Source organism: Phaethon aethereus (assembly GCF_964289735.1).
Source record: "Phaethon aethereus genome assembly, chromosome: Z".
NCBI lineage: Eukaryota > Metazoa > Chordata > Aves > Phaethontiformes > Phaethontidae > Phaethon > Phaethon aethereus.
The window spans coordinates 46,772,736-46,796,848 of record NC_138577.1 but is presented as its reverse complement, the minus strand read 5'-3'; the positions used below and the strand labels follow the sequence as shown (position 1 = coordinate 46,796,848).

Sequence of the window (24,113 nt, the reverse complement as noted above, 5' to 3'; positions counted from 1 at the left end):
AACTTCCTCTCTCTTCTGCTGAGAATGTAAGAAATCGTTAACTTCACAATTTTGGTGGTTTCTGCAGTTTTGAGGGCTGAACACATGAACCATGAACATATCATGGTTCATGTGTCCTTCATCACAAAAAAGCCTAGATTGCTTTTAGCAGAGGATGTGAAACAAGATTGAGTCCCTGATCTTTACCAGGATCACTCTTTGGGAATAGAACTGGGTTTTTTTGGTTTGGTTTTGGGTTTTTTTGTTTATTTCTTTGGGATTTTTTTCACTTTATTGAGGATGGGGAAAAGTCTGTAATTTCTGAATGCAATTCAGTTCAGTAAGAAACAGGTTTAAATGGAAATTTTGGGCTTGAAATTTTGTTTATACTTGGTTCAGTTGGTGGTCCTCCTCTGAAGTATACATGAATGTGCAGCACACAGACCAACTTAAAAGAGAAATATTTCCTTAGGGATCTTATTTATGAACTTTTCCCTCCACTTACTAATATGTAGTTAGCCATCAATCTCATGTCCTAGAATGAAAAGCCTTTTGTGGCTAGTATAAATGGTTTCTTTACTCCTGACAATCATTTCACAGTGGTGAAGAAGGAGAGTACAAAGAGAGAAAAGAATTGATGATGCGTGTTACTCGGAAAGTGTGTGTGTGGGGAGATGAGTTTATGAAAATACAGAAGGGGGGTTGGAATTTCCAGATATAATTAAGAAATGAACAACAGATAATCAAAATATGGCTTGTGCTGCACTGCCAGCATGGTGGTGGGGAGCTGTAGGAGTGTGTGCAAGGCAGAACTGCTTTTCTTTGTGGCAAGGACTTAGATCAGTTTGAGTTTATCACAAAATAGGTGCCCTTTGTCTCCTGGGTTAATTATAAATGCTTGTTTCTGCTGGTTTCTGCATGTTTAAGTTTTACTTTCCCAGATTGCTTAGTCCCCAGTTGGTTTTGTTCTTAGCAGCTGATTTACCGATGCTTTGGCTCATCTTTTTCTCTGTGTGAGAGCTATATTTGTGAATGCAAAGCCCCTTTTTTCTTAGGTTTTAGTTCTGAAATTAATGTTTACTCTCATGAGGTTCTTCGCCGTTTTATTCCTTTTTTCTGTTGCAATATCTCATTATGCTTTTATATAGACCACATACATTCAGTGTTAGAAAGCACAGACTTCAGTTCAGTGTGCTTGGGTTAGCTTGATTTATGACAGTAGCAAATGCTGAAGGACTTATTGTAGTAATGCCTCCAAGGAATATGTTATAGGGACTACTGTGTAAGGCACTAATCGGATCAAATGCATGTACATAGTTCAGAACATGTGCTCAAAACATACACTTTGAAATATTTATCTCAAAGCTTCCTTGCAGGTATTTCTGCATTATATTTTGTTTTTCTTTTAAACGAGAACTTTTGTGTTTCTTAAGTGGAGTATAACTTATGCAGACATGTTTTGTGATGAATAAAAAAATAAATACATCTCTGGCAGTTGTAATTAAAAATTCTGCTGTCCAGCCGGAGCAAGATTTTTCTGTCACTGCTGATGGCAGTGTGGCTGTTAATTTTTGGTTTCTGAAGCCCAACATTGACTCCAGTCAGGAGATGGACTTTTCCTCTGTGATAGTCACAATGACTTCTGTGCAAGAGACATTCGCAAATACAGTGAGCTGGTTACTCTGTCACATAAGGTCAGATTTTGATATGGTGATGTAGTGAGTTTCAGAAAGCTGCATTTTCACTCCTAGGGACCATAGGTATTGTTTTGTGGGCTGAATGAGATTTAAAATGTGAGTTTCTTCCTAGAATGGAGTTTTGGCATGCGTTTTCTGAGTGCTTCCCAGCAGTTTGCTTTCTTGACCTGCATAAAACCCCAAAAGAAAATAATGTCTGCCTAATTCACAGCCATGAGGTGAAGATCGGTTAACACTTGGATGACAGGAGGAGGAACAGAAAGCCTGATGTTACTCATACATTCAGATTGGAAGCTGGCAGTTGGAGCACTGCCATATAAATGACTAAACAGTATTTCCTGCCCAAGTTGAAGAGCTAGCTAGATGTTTGTGTTTTTTTCCTGGACTCTAACTCACAAATTCAGGGAGGTAGGTGTGGCATTGCCAAAAGGAAGTTTTATGTGCAGTCCAGAAAGACCAAGGAACCCTTTTTTTTTTTCCCTGTTGTGATTTAAGGAGCCTTTTTCACATGGCAAATAATTTTATTCACTTTAGTTAATCACAGTTATTATTGTCCTAATGCACAAAACATTTAACACTTGTCTGTTTTACTGTTAAATAAGTTGTCCTGGTATTTGAGAGTTTCATTTTAAGGAAAAAAAACACACAATACAGGAAACTGTAGGAACATAAAGTTGCTGTCATACTGATTTTTCTAGTCCATTGACAGTTTCTGGTAATGGCCAGTGCTGGAAACTCTAAAGACGATAATCACGAGGCAACCTGATTATGTTGCTTCCATCAAAACATCAACTTCCTTTCCCCAGTAAACCAGTGAAAATAAATGTGGAGCCTCCTATCCTATGAGAAAGGAGAGGGAGAGGTATGAAACAATCCTAAGTATATGTTGTTATTCAAGTTGGGTTTTTTTTGTTTTGGGTTTTTTTTTTTCCCCCTGTTTTCAACAAAAGAGCAAGGCCTTTGCACTTGGGATTTCACTCAGTGGTGTTCACAGACCAGCTGTATGTATAGCATGATGTAGGAATATTTCTTTTATTGGGTTGAAAATGGCTGTGTCTTCATCAACATGTGAATGATTGCCTTTTTGAACTGGGACTCTTTAAAGGGTCAACAAAAGACAAATCTACCACTCTGCTATGTGCTATCCCGCTCAGACTGATTGAGCACTTTGCTTTTCCTAATCAACCAGTGCTTATTACTGTAGTCTTCATGAAAAAAAGACACTGACAGCATTGTCAGTGTTTCAGGGTGACTTGGGCAGACAGAATGGATGCAGTTATTTTTTTGCATGAAAGTGGTATGGGTATATGAACACATCAGTACTTGAGCAGAAGCTTTGGGAAACTGGGGACTTGATGAATCCTGATCTGGGATCCTTGCAGAATATCAGGGCTTCCAGGGAGAAGGACAATGAGGAAATTGGCAGAGGAGTATAAGAGAAATGCTCCTAAGACTGGAGTGGATAGTTTCTGAAGGGTCAGTGGATCTCATCTTTTTGTACTCATAAGAAGACTCTTCTGCATCGGACTTTCTAAATGTTAAATATGAATCTGAGTTATCCTGACATCTGTCTCACAGGAATGAGTTTCATTTAGAATTGCCTTAGTTCTGTCAATATTCAGGAGTTTTGGGGCATGTGTATATATTTGTTGTTAGAGGAGGATTGATGAAAGAACGGACAAAACATGTTCCTGTGTTGACTGCCTCTTGAGAATGAGAGAGAGAGAGCAAAGTGAGGGAATGGAGGAAGGTCACTCCAGCACTTTCGTATCGAGGTGAGGGAGAGGATAGTTAGCTAAATGATACAATGCAAGGGCTTCACATTGCTTTCGTAGAATTCCTTTATGCTCCATGGCTAATGCTTTCACCGCTCACCCTTGCATGCTTGAGTGCAGGTGCATTGATTCCCTGGAGAGAGGGTGGTTGGTAGCGCGCTGTGCTATGCTGTGTTCTTCCTGCCAGGGATCAATACAGTAAATAAGCGGTGTGATGGAAACTGGCAGTTGGTCCCTGCGGGCAGCTGCTCTGGAGCCGGTCTGATATGCAGCGGAGCAGCAGATCTTGGCACGCAGTGGGTTTTCCCGGGGCAGGGAAACGCCAGGGCGGCGGAGAGACCCGCCAGGAGCTGGCAGCTCTTGTGGGAGACGCTGGTGAGGCCTGCGCCTCGCCAGAGCAATGGCGGCCCAGTCCCACGCCTGTAAAAAGCAGCTGGGGAGCGCCAGCGAACAGGAGCGCTGCGAACAGCGTGGGCAAGCAGAGCATGGTGCGGCAGTGTGCGCGGAAGGGTGCCCAGCAAGGCCATAGTTGCCCTGCCTGCTCAAGAAGTGAGTCCAGTTGGTGGTCATCACCCTCTCAGGAGGAGCTTAGCTGCAGTATCCAACCAGTGGAAAGCCACGTCCGCCAGAATGATGTGGCAACCCAGACAGAGCTCCCGTGGAAACATGCAGCCATCCGGGTCTCAGGCTGCAGAGAGTGCCAGAGCCTCCCACTGGTAATGGATGGGAGCAGGGAGAACAGCTGTGTGAGATGTGACCAGGTGGGTGATCTGCTCAGCCTGGGGGCACAGCTACCAGAGGAGGTAGAAAGGTTAATGGGCATCAGGGAGATGCTGGGAGAGGTGGACTTGTGGAACCATGCTCTGCCCTCCCTGAGACAGACACAGGAACAGCCGCCAGAAAATAACCAAGATCAAGGGGGTCCTTTATCCTGTCAGGCTGAAGGCAGTAACTTAAAGGAAAGGAACAACTCGAAGCAAATCCATGCTCAAGGCAGCAGGTGAAGCCCCTTGTTGCACACCTCACCTCCCCAGGTGCCTCTGTACAACAGGTATGAGGCTCTGGATGTGGAAGGCCAGTTCATGGATGATGTGGATGATGGTCCATCTACACTAGAGGTGTTGCCGAGGTCAGAAGGGCTTTGCCCCTGTATCATGATTACCTCCACAAGGAAGAAAAGACAGGTTATAGTTGTAGGCAACTCCCTTCTGAGGGGAATAGAGGGTCCAATATGCTGGAGAGACCCCACTTCTAGGGAAGTCTGAGGCCTCCCTGGGGCTTGGGTTAAGGACATCGCTAGGATACTTCCTAGCCTGGTACGTCCCTTGGACTACAACCCGTTACTGCTCTTCCATGTGGGTGGCAATGAATCTGCAACACATAGTCCGAGGGTGATCAAAAGATACTTCAGGGCCTTGAGACTGATGGTAAGGGAATCTGGAGCACAGGTTATTTTTTCTCTCTCCTTCCAGTTGTGGACAGTGACATACGAAGAAACATCTGGGCCCAGTCTATTAATACATGGCTCTGTGACAGGTGTCACTGCCACAGTTTTGGGTTTATTGATAATGGGATGGCCTACATGGCACCTGGCTTGCTGGTGTCAGATGGGATGCACCTTTCTCAAGGCGGGAAGAGGATCTTTGTTCACAAGCTAGTGGGGGTCATTGACAGGGCTTTAAACTAGACTTGAAGGGCAAGGGGGATAATATCAGGCTTGCCTGTGAAAAACTGTGGGATGACATGCCAAGGTTAGAAAGGATGGGGTGCTGGTGAGGTCCCTCAGCCTGTTGCTCTGAGATGTGCTGTCTACACCACAGCATACTTGAAGTCTTACAGAAATGAACCAGGGGCTCCTGAGGTGATTGGAGCCAACAGGGAAACACTAGCAAAAGACCTGAAAGAAATTAGAGGGTGTTCCTCTAAGAAGGTGACACAGCCAACAGCCCAGCTGAAGTGCCTCGACACTGATGCACACAGCATGGGCAACAAACAGGAGGAGTTGGAAGCCACCGTGCTGCTAGAAAGCTATGACCTTGTTGCCATTACTGAAACTTGGTGGGATGAGTCCCACAACTGGACTGTGACTATCAATGGCTACAGGCTGTTCAGAAGGGACAGGCAAGGAAGGAGGAGTGGAGGAATTGTCCTCTATATCAAGAAATGGGTAGTGTGAAGAGCTGTCTCTGAAGAATAGCCATGAACAGGTTGAAAGCTTATGGATAGGAATCAGACACTGAGGCAACCAAGGGAACCTTGTGGTTGGTGTCTACTACAGGCCGCCCAATCAAGGGGAGCCTACTGAGGAACCCTTCTTACTCAAGCTCCATGAGGCATTGCACTCCTAGGCTTTTGTACTGCTGGGGGACTTCAGCCACCCTGACACCTGCTGGAAAAGTAGCATGGTGAGCTGTAGGCAATCCAGGAGACTCCTGGAATGCATGGAGAGTAACTTCCTGTGCCAGGTAAGAGACAGCCCTACTAGAGGGGATGCCATACTGGACCTGTTATTCACCAGTGCAAGTGAGCTAACAGGTGACATCAGTATTGGAGGCAGCCTGGGCTTCAGTGATCATGCACTGGTGGAGCTCGCAGTCCTGAGGGACATGGGGCAGGCGAAGAGTAAAGTCAGGACCCTGAATTTTAGGAAAGCAAACCTCCAGCTCTTCAGGGAGTTAGTCAATAGGACCCCCTGGGAAACTGCCCTCGGGGACAAGGGGGCAGAACAGAGCTGGCAGATCTTTAAGGATGCTTTCAACAGAACATGAGAGCTCTCGATCCCCAGGTGTAAGAAATGAGGAAAGGAAGGCAAGGGGCTGGCATGGCTGAGAGGAGACCTGCTGATCGAACTAAAGGGCAAGAAGGAAAGGCACAGGCAGTGGAAGCAGGGACAGGTGTCCTGGGAAGAGTAGAGGAACACTGCCTGGTTGTGTAGGGATGGGATGAGGGAGGCCAAGGCACGACTGGAGCTGAACTTGGCAAGGATTGCAAAGAATAATAAGAAGGGCTTCTACAGGTATGTCAGCCAGAAGAGGAAGGTCAAAGAAAGCGTAGCCCCCTTGATGAGCAAACTGGTAACAACAGGTGAGGGGAAGGCTGAGGTACTTAACGATTTCTTTGCCTCAGCCTTCATTGGCGACCTCTCTTCCCACACCCCTCAAGTGGATAAACTGCAAGACAGGGACTGAAGGAGTGAAGTCCGACCTGCTGTAAGAGTAGATCAGGTTCAAGACCACCTGAGAAACGTGAACAAGTCTATGGGACCTGACAAGATGCATCTCAGAGTCCTGAGGGAATTGGCTTATGTAGTGGCCAAGCCACTCTCCATCATATTTGAAAAGTCCTGACAATCAAGTGAAGTCCCTGGAGACTGGAAAAAGGGTAACATTGCACCCATTTTTAAAAAGGTTCCAAGGAGGACCCTTGGCACTACCAAGCTGTCAGCCTGGCCTCTGTGCCTGGGAAGATCATGGAACAGACCTTGCTAGAAGCTATACTGAAGCACTTAGAGGACAGGAAGGTGATTTGAGACAGCCAGCATGGCTTCCCCTAGGGCAAGTCTTGCTTGACCAACCTAGTGGCCTTCTATGATGGAGTGACCACATCAGTGGACAAGGAAAGAGTTACCGATGTCATCTATCTCGACTTCTGTAAGGCCTTTGACATGGTCCCGTACAACATCCTTCTCTCTCAATTGGAGAGAGATGGATTTGATGGGTGGACTGTTGCGTGGATGAGGAATTGGTTGGATGGAAGCACCCAGAGGGTAGTGGTCAATGGCTTAATGTCCAGATGGAGATCGATTATGAGTGGTGTCCCAGTACAGAGGTCTGGGACCAGTACTCTTTAATATCTTCATCACTGACATAGACAGTGAGATTGAGTGCACCCTCAGGAGTTTTGCAGGTGACACCAAGCTGAATGGTGTGGTTGACACACCTGAGGGACGGGATGCCATCCAGAGGGACCTGGACAAGTTTGAGGAATGGGCCCATGTGAACCTCATGAGGTTCAACAAGGCCAAGTGCAGGGTCCTGCACCTGGGTGGGGGCAAGCCCCTGTATCAATACTGGCTGGGGGATGAAGGGATTGAGAGCATCCCTGCTGAGAAGGACTTGCGGGTACTGGTGGATGAGAAGCTGGACATGAGCCAGCAATGTGCGCTTGTAGCCCAGAAGGCCAACCGCATCCTGGGCCGCATCAAGAGAAGCATGGCCAGCAGGTCAAGGGAGGTGATTCTGCCTCTCTGCTATGGTGAGACCCCACCTGGAGTCCTGCATCCAGGTCTGGAGCCCTCAGCACAGGAAAGACATGGATCTGTTGGTGCAGGTCCAGAGGAGGCCACAAAAATGATCAGAGGACTGGAACACCTCTCCTGTGAGGACAGGCTGAGAGAGTTGGGGTTGTTTAGCCTGGAGAAGAGAAGGCTCCAGGGAGACCTTATTGCAGCCTTCCAGTACTTAAATGGGGTTTAGAAGAAAGATGGGGATAGACTTTTTAGCAGGGCCTGTTGCGATAGGACAAGGGGTAATAATTTTAAACTAAAGAGGGCAGATTTATACCAGATGTAAGGAAGAAATTCTTTACTGTGAGGGTGGTGAAACCCTGGCACAGGTTGCCCAGAGAAGTGCTAGATGCCCCACCCCTGGAAACATTTGAGGTCAGGTTGGACGGGGCTCTGAGCATCCTGATCTAGTTCAAGTTGTCATCTAGTCCGAGCCCCCTTATTGCAGGGGTTTGGACTAGATGACCTTTAAATGTCCCTTCCAACCCCAAATGTTCTTTTCTGTTCTTCTCTCTCTCCTCTTCCCTTTCCTCTATCTAACTGTGACTGCAATCGTAAGATTAAACCAGAGTAAAGCAGCAAGCAATTTTAGCAGTGGGCTCTTTAAATTCCTCCTCTTTTTGTTCAAGTGCAGTGATATTTCCATCTCTGTCCCCATCCCCATTTACCGGGAAATCTTGGTTAAAATGAATGTTTGTTGTTTGCAATAGCAAATATCTAGAGGAGGTAAAAGAATTTTGTGTTCGTCTGTAACTCAGCACTTCACAAAGAAAAGATCTTGTTACAAGTGCTTTGGTTGGTGGCATTTATAATACTAACGATAACACAGGTCCTTTGCAATTAAAACATCGTTTTCTGTTTTGCTCCCGCCAGGCGGTGCTGATGAGTAACATCACAGTAAATGAACGATTGATCCAGAGTCTACGAGGTATGTCATAATACCCCCCTGCCTCTCTCTCATGTTGGTTTTTAACACTTGCATTTTTCTGGTGTCTTCTGAGAATGCTGCCTTTCTTCAAGTCATGGGGACAATGCAGGAGCTCTGGTGACTTAGATCCTGCATTTGCACCTAGTTCAGTGACGTGTCAGACTAATCTGCCTCAATGGTAGAAGGATTTGTCCGTGTAGTGCTTCATGTAGGACTCCTGACCCTTATGATACAATATAGAATAAAACTATCTTCTGTGTGTATTGTTAATGTATTTTTTCTTCATTCTAGCTTTTGCAGTGTATTCTTGCATGCCTCCTTGATGTGTTTGGGTCATGTGTTTTAGCACAGGGGGAATTCACAAACTCCTATATTAAATAAGAAGACTTGGTCTAATTAATTTCTATTCATGTTGGTGCTTCAAGATTATTGTTATCAATTTATTCCTCAGGAAGTCTGGGGAATCGATCCTAAGTTCTATAAACAGGTAAATATGTTGTGGTGCCTTCTGCTGGTGCCCTCACACAGAGCTTTCTATCAGGAAGAAAACTCTAAATCATAGGTGCCTCTTTTTCAGGAACATATCTGTAAATCACATTATTTAGGGAAGCACTGTAAGCTTGTCTTTAGATGGTTAATAAACATGAATGCCATTTCATACTATGTTCTGAGCAGTATTTCACAGACCTAAGGATTTCCTGGGCTGAAACCTAGCAGCACAAGGGTTTGCAAACAAGTTAGAGTATTCCTTAGGAAGAAAAGGAAGTAAAAAATCTATGTTACACTGTGTTTGTTAATATGCTAGGCTGAAAGACTATTTTACCCACTCTTGTGCATCTTGATGAAAAAATTCAGCAATTATCTATGCATTTGTATACAAAATGTAGTGAGCATGACAGATGGATGGAGTTAGCATGCTTACTCTTGATCTGTTGTTTGATACTTCTATTGTAATATATGTGGGTATGTGTATGTATTTTAATGTATATTTAAATCCTGTTTTGGTCAGAACACTTGAAAGAATTACAGACGGAATATGGAAAGCTACAGCTGGATGTGTACTGGTTTCAGAAGAACCAGACTAACCTTCAGAGGAAGTTCTCATATGACCTGTAAGTATGTTCTTTCTGAAAGATAACTCCTGGAGTTGCAAGTGACTTGTTTATAACCCAGAATAGTCTTGTGATAGCTATAGCACTAGTCGTAAATGTACGTTGTTAAGGTCAAGATAACACCTGACACATCTTCTAAAATTGCTCACAGTAGAGCGTAGACCTTGCAACACTTGACATCTCAGCATTCACAGACTTCTCTCACACTCTTGATGCTCTTGATAATCTTTCCATTGCAGGAGGAGAAAGGTAGCCATATTCTCATTTAAGATTTGGGGGGAAAATTAAAACACAAAGAGGCCAAACTCTGAAGAATCTAAGAGCTAGGACAGGGCAATGCCTGATGAGAAGCTATACCTCACTGAGCCGCCAGAGGTCTCAGAAAATTGCTGGTACAGTTATGGTCAGAGCCATGTGTTCTGCATTACAGTTCATACCTAGTCATGTTTTTTTGTTCAGATTTCCCACTGAATTATAAGGTGTGAGTAACTGAACACTAGTGCTTATCAGTATCGTTGCACTAAATACACATTTCTGGTACGTCTAGGAATTTCTTCTGGGTTTTTCCTGTTTACTAATGTTCTTATTCCCTATACCTGTCTTCACATCCTATTATATCTTCTCTCTGGTGCGTAGATATAGAAAACCAACAGAATTTGCTGTTTGCGTGTTCTAATAATTTTTCATCAAGAATATAATTGCTCCAGTGATACATATTTTTTCAGCAGCCACTGTTTAGCCAGATTTTGTAGGAATTACACTAAAGTTCAGCATGGCAATCAAAGAACTTGAATTCTGCAGGCCAAACTTGAAATACCTTTTTTGTTGTTCGTTGTTTGTTTTTTTTTTCTCCCCTGCTTAAGTGCTTTTGGGATACTTACTGATTACCAGTTGGTTGCATACTCTTTTTTTTTAGGGCATTTTTACTCATTTAGTAATGATGATCCAGATGGATTATACTGGCGGAGTTCTAATAATTTAGGACTTCAAACAGAAAAGTAGAAGAAAGTTGGAGACTTAAGTTTGTACCAACCTTCTATTAAGCCATATTGCACTTAGGTGTCTGTTAAGGTACTTTTTCCCTCTAAGTTTGTTGTGTACTGCACTCTTTGATGTTTAGTTAGATAACAGAGCTGGACTCCTGGATCTCTGTTCATAGTTCTTTGCTAGTTAGAGTATCTGTTTGCCTGCCTTGTAAAGCTGAAATCAGCAAGAATGAATGGACCTGTAGGCATACATATGTGCTGTATTGTCGTGCTCTACATGAGAGGTACATCCTTGAAACACTGGATTGAAATACATATGCAGGGAAGTGATACAAGGAAAATTTAGTGAGTCTGGTTTCTGAAAACTCAGGTTTATTGCCCATGTCTGGTGAAATGTTTTCAAGAACAGCTCCATTTGAGGAAATCACCGATGGAGCGTCCCTGTTCATGGGAGTGTACTGTAAAGAATCCCTCTTCATTTGACAGAAGGTTGGATTCGGAGGGTGCAGCTGCAGGGTCAAGGCTGGCTTGAGGTGAAGAGCTAAACAAGTTGCAGAGGTGAAGATGGATTTGCTTGCATCGGGGTAGATGTAGAGACAGGCATGACAATTCGGCCATGTGCTAGCTGAACAAGGATTCAGCTAGCAGGTCTGCCTCCAGCTGGTCCTGAGAGGTGCACTATTTCCTGCAGCTTCTCCATGGGAGTCCATAAAAGCAGTTACCTCAGTCAAGGCACAATGCTTTCTTCACTAGCTTTGCTGAATAACACCTAAGTGTTCATTTTGTATTTCTGGACTTTTCTGCAGCTATGCAAGTGAGGAGAACAAACTTTGCACTCAGATTTTCATGGAATGATTTATAGTTTGGGCACCCTGTAGCATTCACACAATTTTAGCAGGACCATATATAAATGTCTCTTTAAAATGCTGCTTGTTGTGTACCTTTATGGGGGAATGTTGGAACATTAAGATTTCACTGTTGCAGTAAGTTACATTACTAACTTTTGCATTGTGTTCTGGCAGTTGTAGAAACAGACTTCTGATTTGTAGTTGGTTACATACACCTCTCTTTGCTGTTACTAAATGCGTACTTAATACTGTCATTTTAAATGCTTACAGACAACATTTTCCCAATGTGATTATGGGCCTGGAAAAACAATTATTATTACAAAGACTCAGAATGTTACTTTTAATCTGTCTTGCTTCCTCCCCTCAATATTGGGAGTAACCAACATGTTGCCTCTCTTCATCTTTAGTAAGCCTTGGCAGGAGGGGCCATTAGATGTGCTTTTGTGCTATGCCAGTGTTTCTTCCTTTGACTTGGAGTTGTATGGATGAAAGTTTCACACCTTATGTATGAAGTATGCTTTGCCCAGTGGAAAAATGAAGAGAGAGTATTATTGTATACCTGAAAATGTTATAAAAAGATGACAAAAGTCAAGTGCCTTTTTCTAATTGCACACATTGTAAATCACACTTCTTGTACTGTAGAAGACAGTGATAAAATCAGTTCTGCGTGTAGAACGAATAAGAACAAAATTTATTAACTTAGAAGGCACAAAAATAATTGGTTTTTCTCACGCCCAAGTCTTGAAGTTTCATCTAAGTTTTTTCTTTTTTCTTTTTTTTTTTTTTTTGAGCAAGTTTAGTGTTTTCCATACAGAAGTTCATAGGAGTTACGTAAGCTTACTGGTATTGTGTGCAAACGGAGTGCATGTTCCTTAGCAGTTGACTTACTGAGATATCCTTGGTGCAGTGTGCCCAGTGCTGCCTACTTGTGGTAGAGCTTGTTCAGCAGAGACTAACTGGCAGCACGGACCCTTCTCTCCTGCAGCAACCAGAGAGAAATGGAAGCCTCTGCATTGATCTTTTGAGTATATTTCAATATTCAGATGCATTTTCGTTCCTAGAGGCTTTGTTAGTTATGTAGCCGCTTCTCTAGAAATTTTGCTGTGTGTAAAAAGTCTGATAATTAGTTTGGTATTTGCAGCCCTGACAAGTGTAAGAGTGCGAGTGCACAAGTAGTCTTTTTGGGCAGGGATGAAAGGAGCTGATGATACTGCTCCTGGAGGACAAAGGTGCTCTGTTTCTCACAGTGAGGAACAGGCAGCAAATCCAGCAGCCCAGGAGGGGAGAGGCTGCACGTGCATTCCTGAGCATGCAGAGCATGCTTGTACGTGGTCAGGTGCGCAGGTTAACACAGACAAAGCACTCACACGAGCATGAGCCACACCAGTAGCCTCATCCCGCTCCACTGAGGGTGGAGGTCCGCTAGCGCGAAACGTGCTCATGTGTGTACCTGACAGCTGGCACCAGTCCCTGCACCAGCCACGGACAGCCCTCTCACCCCGGTCTGACTCCAGTTCTGCACTCACCCCCCATACATGTGTACGCACACACTGAGCAGAGAGTCTGTCAGCCAGGAAAGCGTTAAGAAGGCATTTAATAAGAAACAGGACAGACTATGCTGTCAGGTGCAGGGCACGGCCAGACAAGCCCACCTACCAGCAATGTGTTTACATGTAACTGACTTGGTTTATCCCCTTACCTCTCTCTTTTCTCATGCTTGTTCCTGCCAGAGATCCATGCCTTTCCCTGCATTTGGTCCCATAACAAGTCTCATGCAATCCTGTCATGTTCTACCCCTGCATCCCATGTGTCTCCCACCCTGGGGAGGAAACACCTTGGTCCTGTTGACTCATCTTGATGGATTTCATGCCTGGGGCTGAGGCTGACCTGGGACAGCAGTGGGGCTGTGTGGTGGTCTGGACAGGATGTCCTTTCTTCGGAGCTTGTAATTTTGGCTCCCCACTGCCCTTGTGCCTCTCTGCTCCTTTGAGGTTATGGAGGTGGGCCTTGTGATGGGCCTGGGAGCAGCTGGGAAGGGAATTTCTTGGGCTTCTTTGTTTGTGTGTCAGTGAGCTCTTTATCACAGAAACTAATCTATTTAATCTTGTGAGAGAACATGCCACAGGGACTGAATTTAGGGCGCTAGTTTTGTACATTTGAAGTACATCATGTCGACAGGATGAGATGGAGAAACTAGTGCTGTTCTTGGGCTTCAGAAGTTGTTGTATGCATGAGTAGATTATTCAAATCTCCAGAAATCCCTTTTATGAGAAGGGAATTCCTTCACAGACAGTAAATCAAAAATTATGAGGATTTGTCACAGGCATTAGATGAACTTTGTTTTCATGAGCAGTGTGGAATGAAAGAGCATTTGTGAAAGGTTGATCTATCTCCAACTTCAGGTTGTTTGTACGCAGCATCTTTCTCAAGCTTGCAAACTGAGGTGCAAGAAATCCTGATGTCCTTTTATTTCCTAGAAATTAGTGAATGGGTGTATAACTCAAGCTTATGTTGTTTTATGGAGTCTGATGTTCACAGACTTAGGAAGCACTGCTTATTTTGATGACTTTTCCATGTATTAGCATTAGCAGAATAATTTCTAGTCAAGAAGAAACAGTAATAAAGGTAATTAATCTGTGTGCCACTCTTCTTCCTGTCTGGGTGTGAACTACAGAACAGATTTTTTGCTTTTAAAAAGCAGGGGTGGAGAGGCATGAAAGTGCAATAGAAACGAGTGAATTGCTGTTGCAGAGGGCATGTGACCTGAGAATTCCTCTGGATTAGGTAGTAGCTTATTTGCAGCTTGAGAAACTGGAACATGCCTGTCTGAACCAGCTACTGTTCCACCAGGGGTATTAATACTCTGCCAGAGCCAGGATCAGAAGAAATTCATCCCTCTTCTGCCTTAGTGAGGAGGTGGTCAAACTTGCAGTATGTTGACCATGTTGTTGTCTAAAGGATGCTGAGAGAGGTTCTGCATGCAGGAAGATGTGTTTGCAGGGTCTGCAGCTGGTGGTATACATTGAACTCAAAGTTACCTAGAGCGGAAGAAACCAAAGGAGAGAGAGTGAAAGGAAAAAAGGGTTAAAAAAAATCCCACAAAGTCTTTTGCTGGTGGGGCCAGTAGGGAAGAGAAACTGTGATGCCCAGCCAAGCCTCTTCCTTGGGCACACTCTCCAGGGCAGTGGGTGCTGACAGCGATGGTGATTTTTCACCACATTTTCCCCTAGCATGATGCACTTCTCATCGGGATCCACTCAAACACACTACTGGTTGTTCCTGTTCACAGTGGGAGCCAAGTGTACTTGGGGTCATATGATGACTGGTTTCTAAGCCCGTGTTAATGGGTAATGCTTATCTGCTTTGTTATTCACTACGTCTTGTTCTTCCTCTCATACAAATCAAAAGTTATGGAACAGGTTATGAAGAGAGTGGGGGAGAAAGGGTGATCTTGCTGTGATGGCAGTCACATTCCCTGAGAAACCCAGCTTGACAACACTCCAGGGTTTGCACAGGACCCTCAGCACAGCCGTGAAAGGGGAGAGCGCTGCCCTGGCAGCTTCAGGGAAAACACTGCTGCCACATCCTAGGGCTGGCCTGGAGGTTACGGAGCAGTGAGGGAAAGGCAGGCTACAGAACCGCGAACAGAAGACCCCTGATGTCAGGAAGGTTAAGGCACTAATGGCACCGTGTAACTATCAAAGGTATATAAAAGATATACATTACTTGCATATTTGTGAAATACTCCTTTTGGAACTTATAATGGATACTGATGAACTCTATTTCTGTAACGTATGTTTTGTTACATCTTGCAGCACTGCACTTTAGTGAAATACTGAGAAAGGGTGTTAAGTTTACTAGCAGTAGCTTACACCTGTTTTTTATTTCAACTAGTATCTTGCTATTTCCTCTTCCTAGCTAAAATCCAAGTGCACATTTGTGTTACCATACTAGAAATGCTTCAGGGATCATAAATGATTTTTACTTTACTGAGATTGACTTAGTGGAAGACAAGAAAATTCACTTGTTCATGTTTTTTCCAGGTCACAGTGCATCAACCAAATGAAAGAATTAAAAGAACAATGTGAAGAAAGGATAGATGAGCTTACAAAAAAGGGTAGTGGTGTACCACAAATCAAAGAAAATAAAGACTTCTCAGAAGATCCCCAAAAAAATAGCCAGGTATGCTTTCAGTAATTACTTAAATACCTTTTTCTTTGTATTTCTTAAGGAGTTTTCCACCTTTCTGCTATCTCCAAATAACTTTACCTTATCTCATTAAGTTTTGCACTGCTTTCCTTCACATTTGTTGAATGTTTCTGATCTATGGGAAATGGAGTAATTCCAAGGACAGAGCAGGCAGAGATCCTGCAGGAGACTGCAAATCACTCTGTCTCTGGGAGGGTCTGAATTTGGGAGGTGATGCAGGGAGTGGAGTGGAGCCCATTAAAGAGTATTTACACTGCTAAGCTTTGGTTCACAGCTCCTTTTGGCTTTGTTAAAGGACTGAGTTGCTTTGTGTGTTGAAGGCATGCGTTAAATGCGAGACTAAATTGTGAATCACTTCAGAGTAGCAGTAAGCCTTGAATATGGTATCGTATTCCAAGGGTCTTTGAGGTCCATCAGCTATGAATTTTCACAGAAATCCTAATGCCAGCCTTTTACTGTTGAAATGAGAGGAAGATCAAATGTCTTAGCTGTTTGCTTTTGGATATTCTGAGTCGAAGAACCACAAAAGGCATTTCTGTATGTGACATGAGGAGGCTTAGTAGGATAAGGGCAGGTTTGCTGCATAGGGTGGCTGTGTGCCAGTTGACTCTTCCTGCAGTACAGAGGGCGGGAGGAAATCTTGAGAAAAGGAAATTTCAGATCACCCTGTCATCTTGGCGTGTGAATTATGCTTCTTCAGTGAAGCAGGATTTGGTCAGGGATGGGACTGATTGGTTAAACTTGATACAGACGGCCCTAGAAACACACAATGAAAGCTCCTGGGTGAGAAGGCAACTAATTTTTATGCACTGAAATAGCATTTTCTTCAGGACTATGAGCACTAGTTACAGAAGTTACATTTTTTTACATGTGATTGCAATGGGGCCTTTCTCCCATACCTGGGTGGCCAGCTCTCTTTGCAAAGGCAGTGGGAGTTTGGTGGTATATGCCCTTTGCTCTCTGGCTAGGAAAAGGTTACTAGAAGAAACAATTTTATGAGTTCAGAAGTGGAAAGGGTAAAGCAACGAGGATTGAAGGTGGGTTTTGCAAATAGCTGGAAGTGGGTGGGAGAAAATGGTCAAAATATCCGCCCAGAGACCCCTAGGTTCAGAACCCCTAGGTTCCAGTCTGTGTCCAGTCCTTTGTGTAAAATGGTGGCAGAGAACTGCTGAAGTTTGCGACCTTTTATCCTGGGAACCTGCATTGTATGAGACCAGCAAGGTGAACAAAGCATTAGAGACAGGAAATACTAGCCAGTTGAAAAAAATTCCTTGGAAAAAAAAAAGTGAAAGCTCTTGTTTGTCGATAATTTTTATCACCAGTGTCAAATAAGTAAATAAAAATTAATAATAGTAATACTAAATATATCATAGAATCATAGAATCTTTGGGTTGGAAGGGACCTGTAAAGGTCATCTAGTCCATGCAGTGAGCAGGGACATCAGCAACTGGATCAGGTTGCTCATAGCCCTGTCCAACTTGACCTCAAATATTTCCAGGGATGGGGCATCTACTGCCTCTCTGGGCAACCTGTGCCAGGGTTTCACCACCCTCACAGTAAAGAATTTCTTCCTTACATCTGGTATAATCTGCCCTCTTTCAGTTTAAAACCATTACCCCTTGTCCTATCACAACAGGCCCTGCTAAAAAGTCTGTCCCCATCTTTCTTCTAAACCCCATTTAAGTACTGGAAGGCTGCAATAAGGTGTCCCTGGAGCCTTCTCTTCTCCAGGCTGAACAACCCCAACTCTTTCAGCCGGTCCTCAGAGGAGAGATGTTCCATTCTGCTGATTTAAATGGGCCGGGTTCAGCTGCAGGTCGTGCCTCCTCGAGCAGCACCCCGAGCTCATGGGATGCCTTGGCAGCCCACACCGGCACAGCAGGGCCGAACCACCTGTCGCTTGGACGGTATGTTGGGAGCCCATATGTATGGTACTTGCATCGCTGATAAAAATTTCACTCCAAATGTTTCTGAATGTGTTAGGATTTTTTTTTCCCCTACTGAATTCTTACCTAACTTTCACTACCTTTTCCAAATGGAGGAGTAGTTATATCGACCAGTGCTTATCTGTGTACATTCACTTTATAGCTTAATATTCAATTGCCAGCCTTGACGCAAACAGAGTTCAAGCAGGCTGACTTGGAGCAGCAGAAACCCAATGAAGATGTACCTGAAGCAGTACCTACCGCTAAAAAGATAGACCCGCTGCAGGCTAAAGGTGAGATGGAAATCACTGTCTTACTAGCAACTGGTTAAGAACGTTTGTGATTTAATTGAACATTTAAAATCATTTTTGTACAGAAGCTTAAGATGGAAAACGTGACAGCGGTAGACTGGGCTTTAATCAGTTTTCCATGTGTGGAGAGGTATAATATCTATTCAAGCATTTTTATTACTACGGTTTCTACTGGTTCAGTTTTGTTGTAATTGACAAGTTGCATTGTAAAAGAAAATACAAAAATTTACAATTTACAGGAGTCATATTCCTGATTTAATATGGAGAAAATACCCTGCTTTTGGAAGCAATGACCTTCAAGCATGTTTCAGATTTGCTTTTTAAAAATAAGTTCAACACATATAGCCTGCTACCCCTTCCTACAGAATAGCTGAAAGTTAGGCTTTAAACAAACACACATCCATGCTTCCCATGTGTCACTGAGCAAAATGCAAGTAAGGGAAATGATATACTGGAGATCAGATTAGTTAACTTAATGGTTGCTTTTGGCACTAAACTCTTAAAAACTATTAGTTTGCATGGATGTATCCTCATGTGTAAGTCTTGCATTTCCTATTTAATTATTCTTACATGCTATCTTAGATTACAATCTTGGGAGCATGCAACTCTTGGAGAGCTAGCAATTGAAGACAACATCTATATGTATATTTTATTTAGGCAAATTTAAATTTTTTTTTTTAGTTAAAAATACAGATACTCAGGAAAAAAGATATGGCAATATCTGCTAAAAGTAGTAGCCCTCCTGCACTTCCTCTTTGTATTTAAAATATTTAAATTTATTTATTTAAAAATAAGAACAGCCTTGGTATACTTGCAAATATGCTCATGTGACTGCTTTGTCCTGAGCTATTTTTAAACACCAAAGCAGTTTTATTGTTAGTAACAAAACGTAACACACTGAAACCTGATGCTTATATAGCACACTGCTAGTTTTATTTAAACTGCTCTGTTTCACCTGTCCAGTTTATTAACTGCACATACCAAAATTTTAAGTAGATAGAAATGTGAATCTGTTGACAGTAGATAATGTCTCATGCTTTAGCTGTTCCCTGGAGAAAAAACTTGGGTTGTTTTCTTTTTATCTTTGGAACTGCTGTGGTTGAAAGGTATTCTTTCAGAGGAGAAACAAGAATTGAATGAGAAAGATAAAGCAGTATTTATCAAAGGTACTTCACTTGTGCCACCAATGAAAGGCATTAGGTTTTTTACTCAGAAACATTTTTATCATTTACAGAACGAATAAATGGTCTAGCTGACATGAGGAAACAAGAGCCTAAGGCAGAAGAGGAGAAGCTTTCTAGTCAACTGAAGAACCCACAGGATCTACTCAAGACTGCTGCAGGTTATAAGGAGATGCTGCCTGAGTCAGAGAAGGAGCTGAATCCATCTGAAGCTGAAAAACACATAGATGAGCAAGATGCATTACAGCCAGCAGCAGAGCAGGCTGCCAGTGAGGAAATTGAGAGGGAGCAGCTCCTAAGTTATGATGCTAAACAGGATGACTCGACCCCTGGAAAGGCTGGTTGGTAGCAGGCCACGTACTGATAAGAACAGTAAAGAGACGAAAGTCTGGAATAGGGCACAATTTCTGCAACAGTGGTGGCAGCTGGACGGATGTATTACAAGATCGGATGTTGTGAAGGTGCCAGTTTCTGGCATCCAGCACATGTGACCCTGAACCACGTGTCTCCGCAGCACTGAGCGGCAGAGTATTCATGTTGTGGCCAAACCTGAACAGAACCTACACATCCCTCTGTCTGTCTTGGTGAACTCTGTCTTGGGTAGACCCAGTAGCCCAGAATAATCAAGCAGAAGCCTTATGGGAGTCAGAGCAGGAATTGATGCCCACAAAAAATGCTGTTCATGCTTTTCTAGTAAATGCATTCATAGAATGATGAGTAATGATGTTAATGCTGTTGATAACTTGGCAGGGAGAAATAATCTCATCAGCATTGCTGTAGTATTTTTTCAACTGCTCCAGAAAGACGCTGGCCAGGGCAGGCTGTCCCCCAAAGAGATGTGAATACAAGTTACCTAAACTGCTTCCATTTTAACAGAAATAAAGAGCAGAAAGATTAGGTGAAAAAATCATCCAACAATTAGTGCAAGAAACAACTCTGCCATGTAGCCTGTGAAAGGTCAGAGCTTCTGTGAGCTAGAAAGACTAGCAGGCTGTTCTTCAGGCTTGATAGTGCAGAAAAAATACCATACCTTACTCCACAGATTCCTCATAGACAAAGGACCCTAAGGTAGAAAAACATTCTTAGAGCAAGCATCCTTTCTTTTTCAATGAAAGCTTCTTTTAAAGGACCTTTAGGTCTATAACTGATGTGGTGGTATGAACATAGATGACATCAGGCTAAAAATTTTCCACGACTGTTTCTAATTAGAGGGCTTGGCTTAAGAATGTTCAGAAGCAGACTCCAATCTCTCTTAACTGGGGTATGCTTATACCTGTATGCCATTACATTCTTCTTCTGTTTAACAAAAATAAGGGTAGCAGTTTGGCAATGAGAAATAACATTTCCCTTTACTTCTGAGCTCTCTGTATAAAGAAATCTCAAGTTAGTCAACAGAAGTTGACTGAGATTAATTAATGACAGGGTCAAGAAAATCTCTTACGGAGAAACACTTTAGCGTCAAGTTAGCACATCATAAAGTACTTTTTTAATGCTATCTTCACAGCTTTCTGCTTGATAGACAAACTAAAACAAAAAGGGGGGAGGCTGAGATACATTTTAACGGTGGTGGTAATACATTTAAATGCAATACCACAGTCAAGTTTTCAGCATTGGCTTCAGGTTTTTTTACTTTTCCTTAGGCTGTCCTTTAATGTATGCTGAAATTGTTTAAAGCTGTTCCTTTCTGTCTGAGTGCTGGCTGACTTGTATCACACTTCCCAAATCCCAAAAGATTCTGTCTTTTTCTAGTTCTTCAGACAAGATTCAAAGCAAAAGCTGCTCTGAAATTTAACAGTTCAAATGGAAAAATAGTATGAAACCTACTCTAAACAGCAATTTGTTCAGCAGCAAAGTAAATTCTGTGGAACATTGTTACAGGAACTGTGTCTTGTGCAGATGACCTTATAGCATTACCTAAACCGAATTAATTTTAATGTTTTTTCAGACAAACAGGAACATGAAGCACTCAACCAGGACAAGGATGTTGATTACAATTTAGATGAGAATGAAGCTGAGTCAGAAACGGACAAGCAAGCAGCACTTGCAGGGATTGAAAATGGTAAAAAAAAAAAAAAGTTTTAACCGAAGTACCCCATACTGAAAATCTTAAGGTGATATTTTGAATGGTATCCTGTAGCAGAGCTAGCTCACTTCTGTCTGTTCTTTGAGCTTTTCCTCATGCTGACAGTGACATATTTTCTGTATATCATAACTGAAGCTACTGTTTAACATGTGGTGGAGAGAGTATCTGCAGCTTTCCTATAATGTACAGTACTTAACAGTCCTTTCAAAATTTCTCCTGCTGTGTTCTAGATTGTTTTGTAGATGAACTACCACTTCTGCCTCTTAAAGAGATTTATGTACCTTTTTATTTTTTTCGTAATTAGTTCAAAACCCTGAAGATGTGAAGAACCACTTACCTGAGCATGGTGAGGAACGACAGAGGTTGTGAACTAGGAGCTTCATGATGCAACTTAGTCACCTCTTTGTATAAATGCAGCAATGATGAAAGCAAAGTGATCTGAGAATGTTTTGATTGTCTTCTCAAGGCTTCAATAAGGGCCCAAATGAAGTAGTATTTTCTTGTGAAATTTTAGTACTGTTTCAGTGGTGGAAAAAAAAAATCTTAAATCGCTAGAGGCTTGTTTTAAAGCAGCTTGTCCTCTGCAGTGATGCTTTCCTTCCTACTGATTACAAAATTGAAACCAGCTAAGCAGTAAGTATAGTAACTTTGAAGTTGGCTAATTTGTACAGTCAAACTAAATAACAGTGTGTGTGGACTGGTGGTTGATGAGAAGGAATCCTCTGCCAAGGATGGATTTCTCTTCTGAGCAACGCTACAGAGGTATCCCTAGCCTAGTTTTAAGAGGAGCTAACTTACCTGGACAAAACATGGGAAGGATGAAAAATGGCCCGTGCTGGAGTTGACCCATGTGCCTATTCTGGCACCTTTTTACTGCAATGTAGATAGAAAGCATGGCTATAGTCCTCAGATGGTATGCAGTATGAAGTATTTTCCTAGGCCTCCTAAATTAAATTGCTAGCTTATGCTATCTGTTACCAGGATGAAACACTGTCCTGGTTGTGTTCATTGCTTTTAGGTTTAAAAAAAAAAGATTCTGACAACATCTTCTGATTAAGAGATTAGCAGCAAGATTCTTCTGAAAGCTTTGTTGGACTCCCATTCACACGATCAGTGCCACACTATGGCTCAGTTACCACTAACCTGCACAAGTTCAGAGTGTAAAAATTCAAACTCCTGAACTTTTCATGACAGAAGCCATCTAAAATGGTGTGCTACACCTACTCTTTTACTCCACCCAGCCACTATCTTCTGCTAAAAAGTAGAAAGGCAAATGCCTGACATGTAGAACAGCAATCATCTCAGCTGTTCAAAGTGACTGATCTTCTCTGCCAGTCTCCTGAAGCAGGTAAACGAGATGATGCATTTAACAGACATCTGTCTCCCACAGGTGAATCTGTAGTTGTTCTAAAGTCCTGTGTTATGTACAATGTATCATGTTGTTAATGTTCTGTATTCTGTCTTTTCTGTAACTTGTTGAATGTAAACTAGAAACTAGTTTACTTGTGGTAACCTAGAAGTGCCCTCTGTTACCACTAAGGCACCCTTAACTGTAGTCCAACCCCCACTGGCTGTAGCAACCAGTTTTGAAGATTGTAGTCACGTCTGTTGTCAAGACCGATACCTGTGTTTGGAGCAATCTTTGTAAGCATGAACCAACCTCTGTCGAGACAGCACAGGAGCAGACAATGAACAACTTCCCAACCAGGAATTCCATTTAAGAAAATACAAATTTGTCTTCGCTTTCTCTTACTGCGCTTCATTTTCTAACTACTTTTGTGGTGTATCATTCCTCAGTGCAGTAGTTTACAACTCCCATACCTTAAGATGTCTAAATAGCAAGTGGAAGGTGGGTTCTTTTGTGTGTGAAAAGAGTAGTAATTGTCATGGAGTGGAAGGCAGAGCTCAAGTCAAATGGTGCCCATTAAGCCTAAATACTTAGAACAATTCAAGTTACACGTGGCAAGTACCTCAGTGAACTGTTTAAGAAAAGCACTAACTTCCATTACTGAGTTTTTTGTTATGCTCTTTTTTTTCACCATTTAAGTCGAGTCAGACTTAACTGGTCTGGGTTACTACAGTCAAATACTTGTAAGCAGGACATAAAAGGAGGTATGAGCATCTCTCCCAACTGACAAGTATTGGGAAACTTGGGCTATTAAGTTCTATTTTGCAAATAATGGCATGTTTTAACAACAAAATGTTTACCCATACTCTAAGTAAAAGGGGCATTTTCTTAGCACTTCCCCTGTAAACAAACAGTGAGATGAAGTTAATGAATTTAGAAAGCATATATATGTATAAAATGTACAGTGAAACACTGTATTCAAGCTGAATGAATGGCTTTAACCTCACAGTGATAAAGATCACAAACAAAACAAAATCCTTAACATAATTAATATATTGCCAGAGAATTCTTTTAAAACTGTTTTGACTGTATTTCTGTACAGTATACAAACCTGACTGGGTGTCTCGCTAGCCAGCTAGATGTTGTCTGCTCTGTGAACAAGACTACCTTTGAACAAAGCACACTTGTTCCACCTCTGACAGCAGGGGGTCTGAAAACCTGCATAAGACCAATGTTCAAAAGCATAAAGGAGTGTAACTGGGATGGTAGATTTCTAGTAGACAAGGGGCCTGTATGTCTACTATATAGAATATTAAAATTAAAGGACTTTTAATTGAACAAAGCAAAAGATTGAGTTGGAACTGTGGTTTTAACAGTGTTGTCCATCGCTAAAGTTTTTAGTGGCATAAGGCAGGGAAAACTTCCTTGCTGTAATCATTTTGTGGT

At 42.6% G+C, this 24,113-nt stretch overlaps 1 protein-coding gene across 1 annotated transcript in view; it reads left to right on the top strand.

The window, feature by feature from the left end:
• Nucleotides 1–21,688, top strand: part of GOLM1 (golgi membrane protein 1) — a gene marked incomplete at both ends in the record, with an annotated part of 29,965 nt that extends 8,277 nt beyond the window's left edge. Inside the window, 7 exons of the mRNA XM_082013699.1 lie at nt 8,610–8,664; nt 9,674–9,776; nt 15,654–15,792; nt 17,908–18,037; nt 19,290–19,577; nt 21,182–21,295; nt 21,624–21,688. Coding sequence (XP_081869825.1) covers nt 8,610–8,664; nt 9,674–9,776; nt 15,654–15,792; nt 17,908–18,037; nt 19,290–19,577; nt 21,182–21,295; nt 21,624–21,688 — 894 coding nt within the window. The remainder of the gene's footprint in view (nt 1–8,609; nt 8,665–9,673; nt 9,777–15,653; nt 15,793–17,907; nt 18,038–19,289; nt 19,578–21,181; nt 21,296–21,623) is intronic.
• Between the last annotated feature and the right edge of the window lie 2,425 nt (nt 21,689–24,113).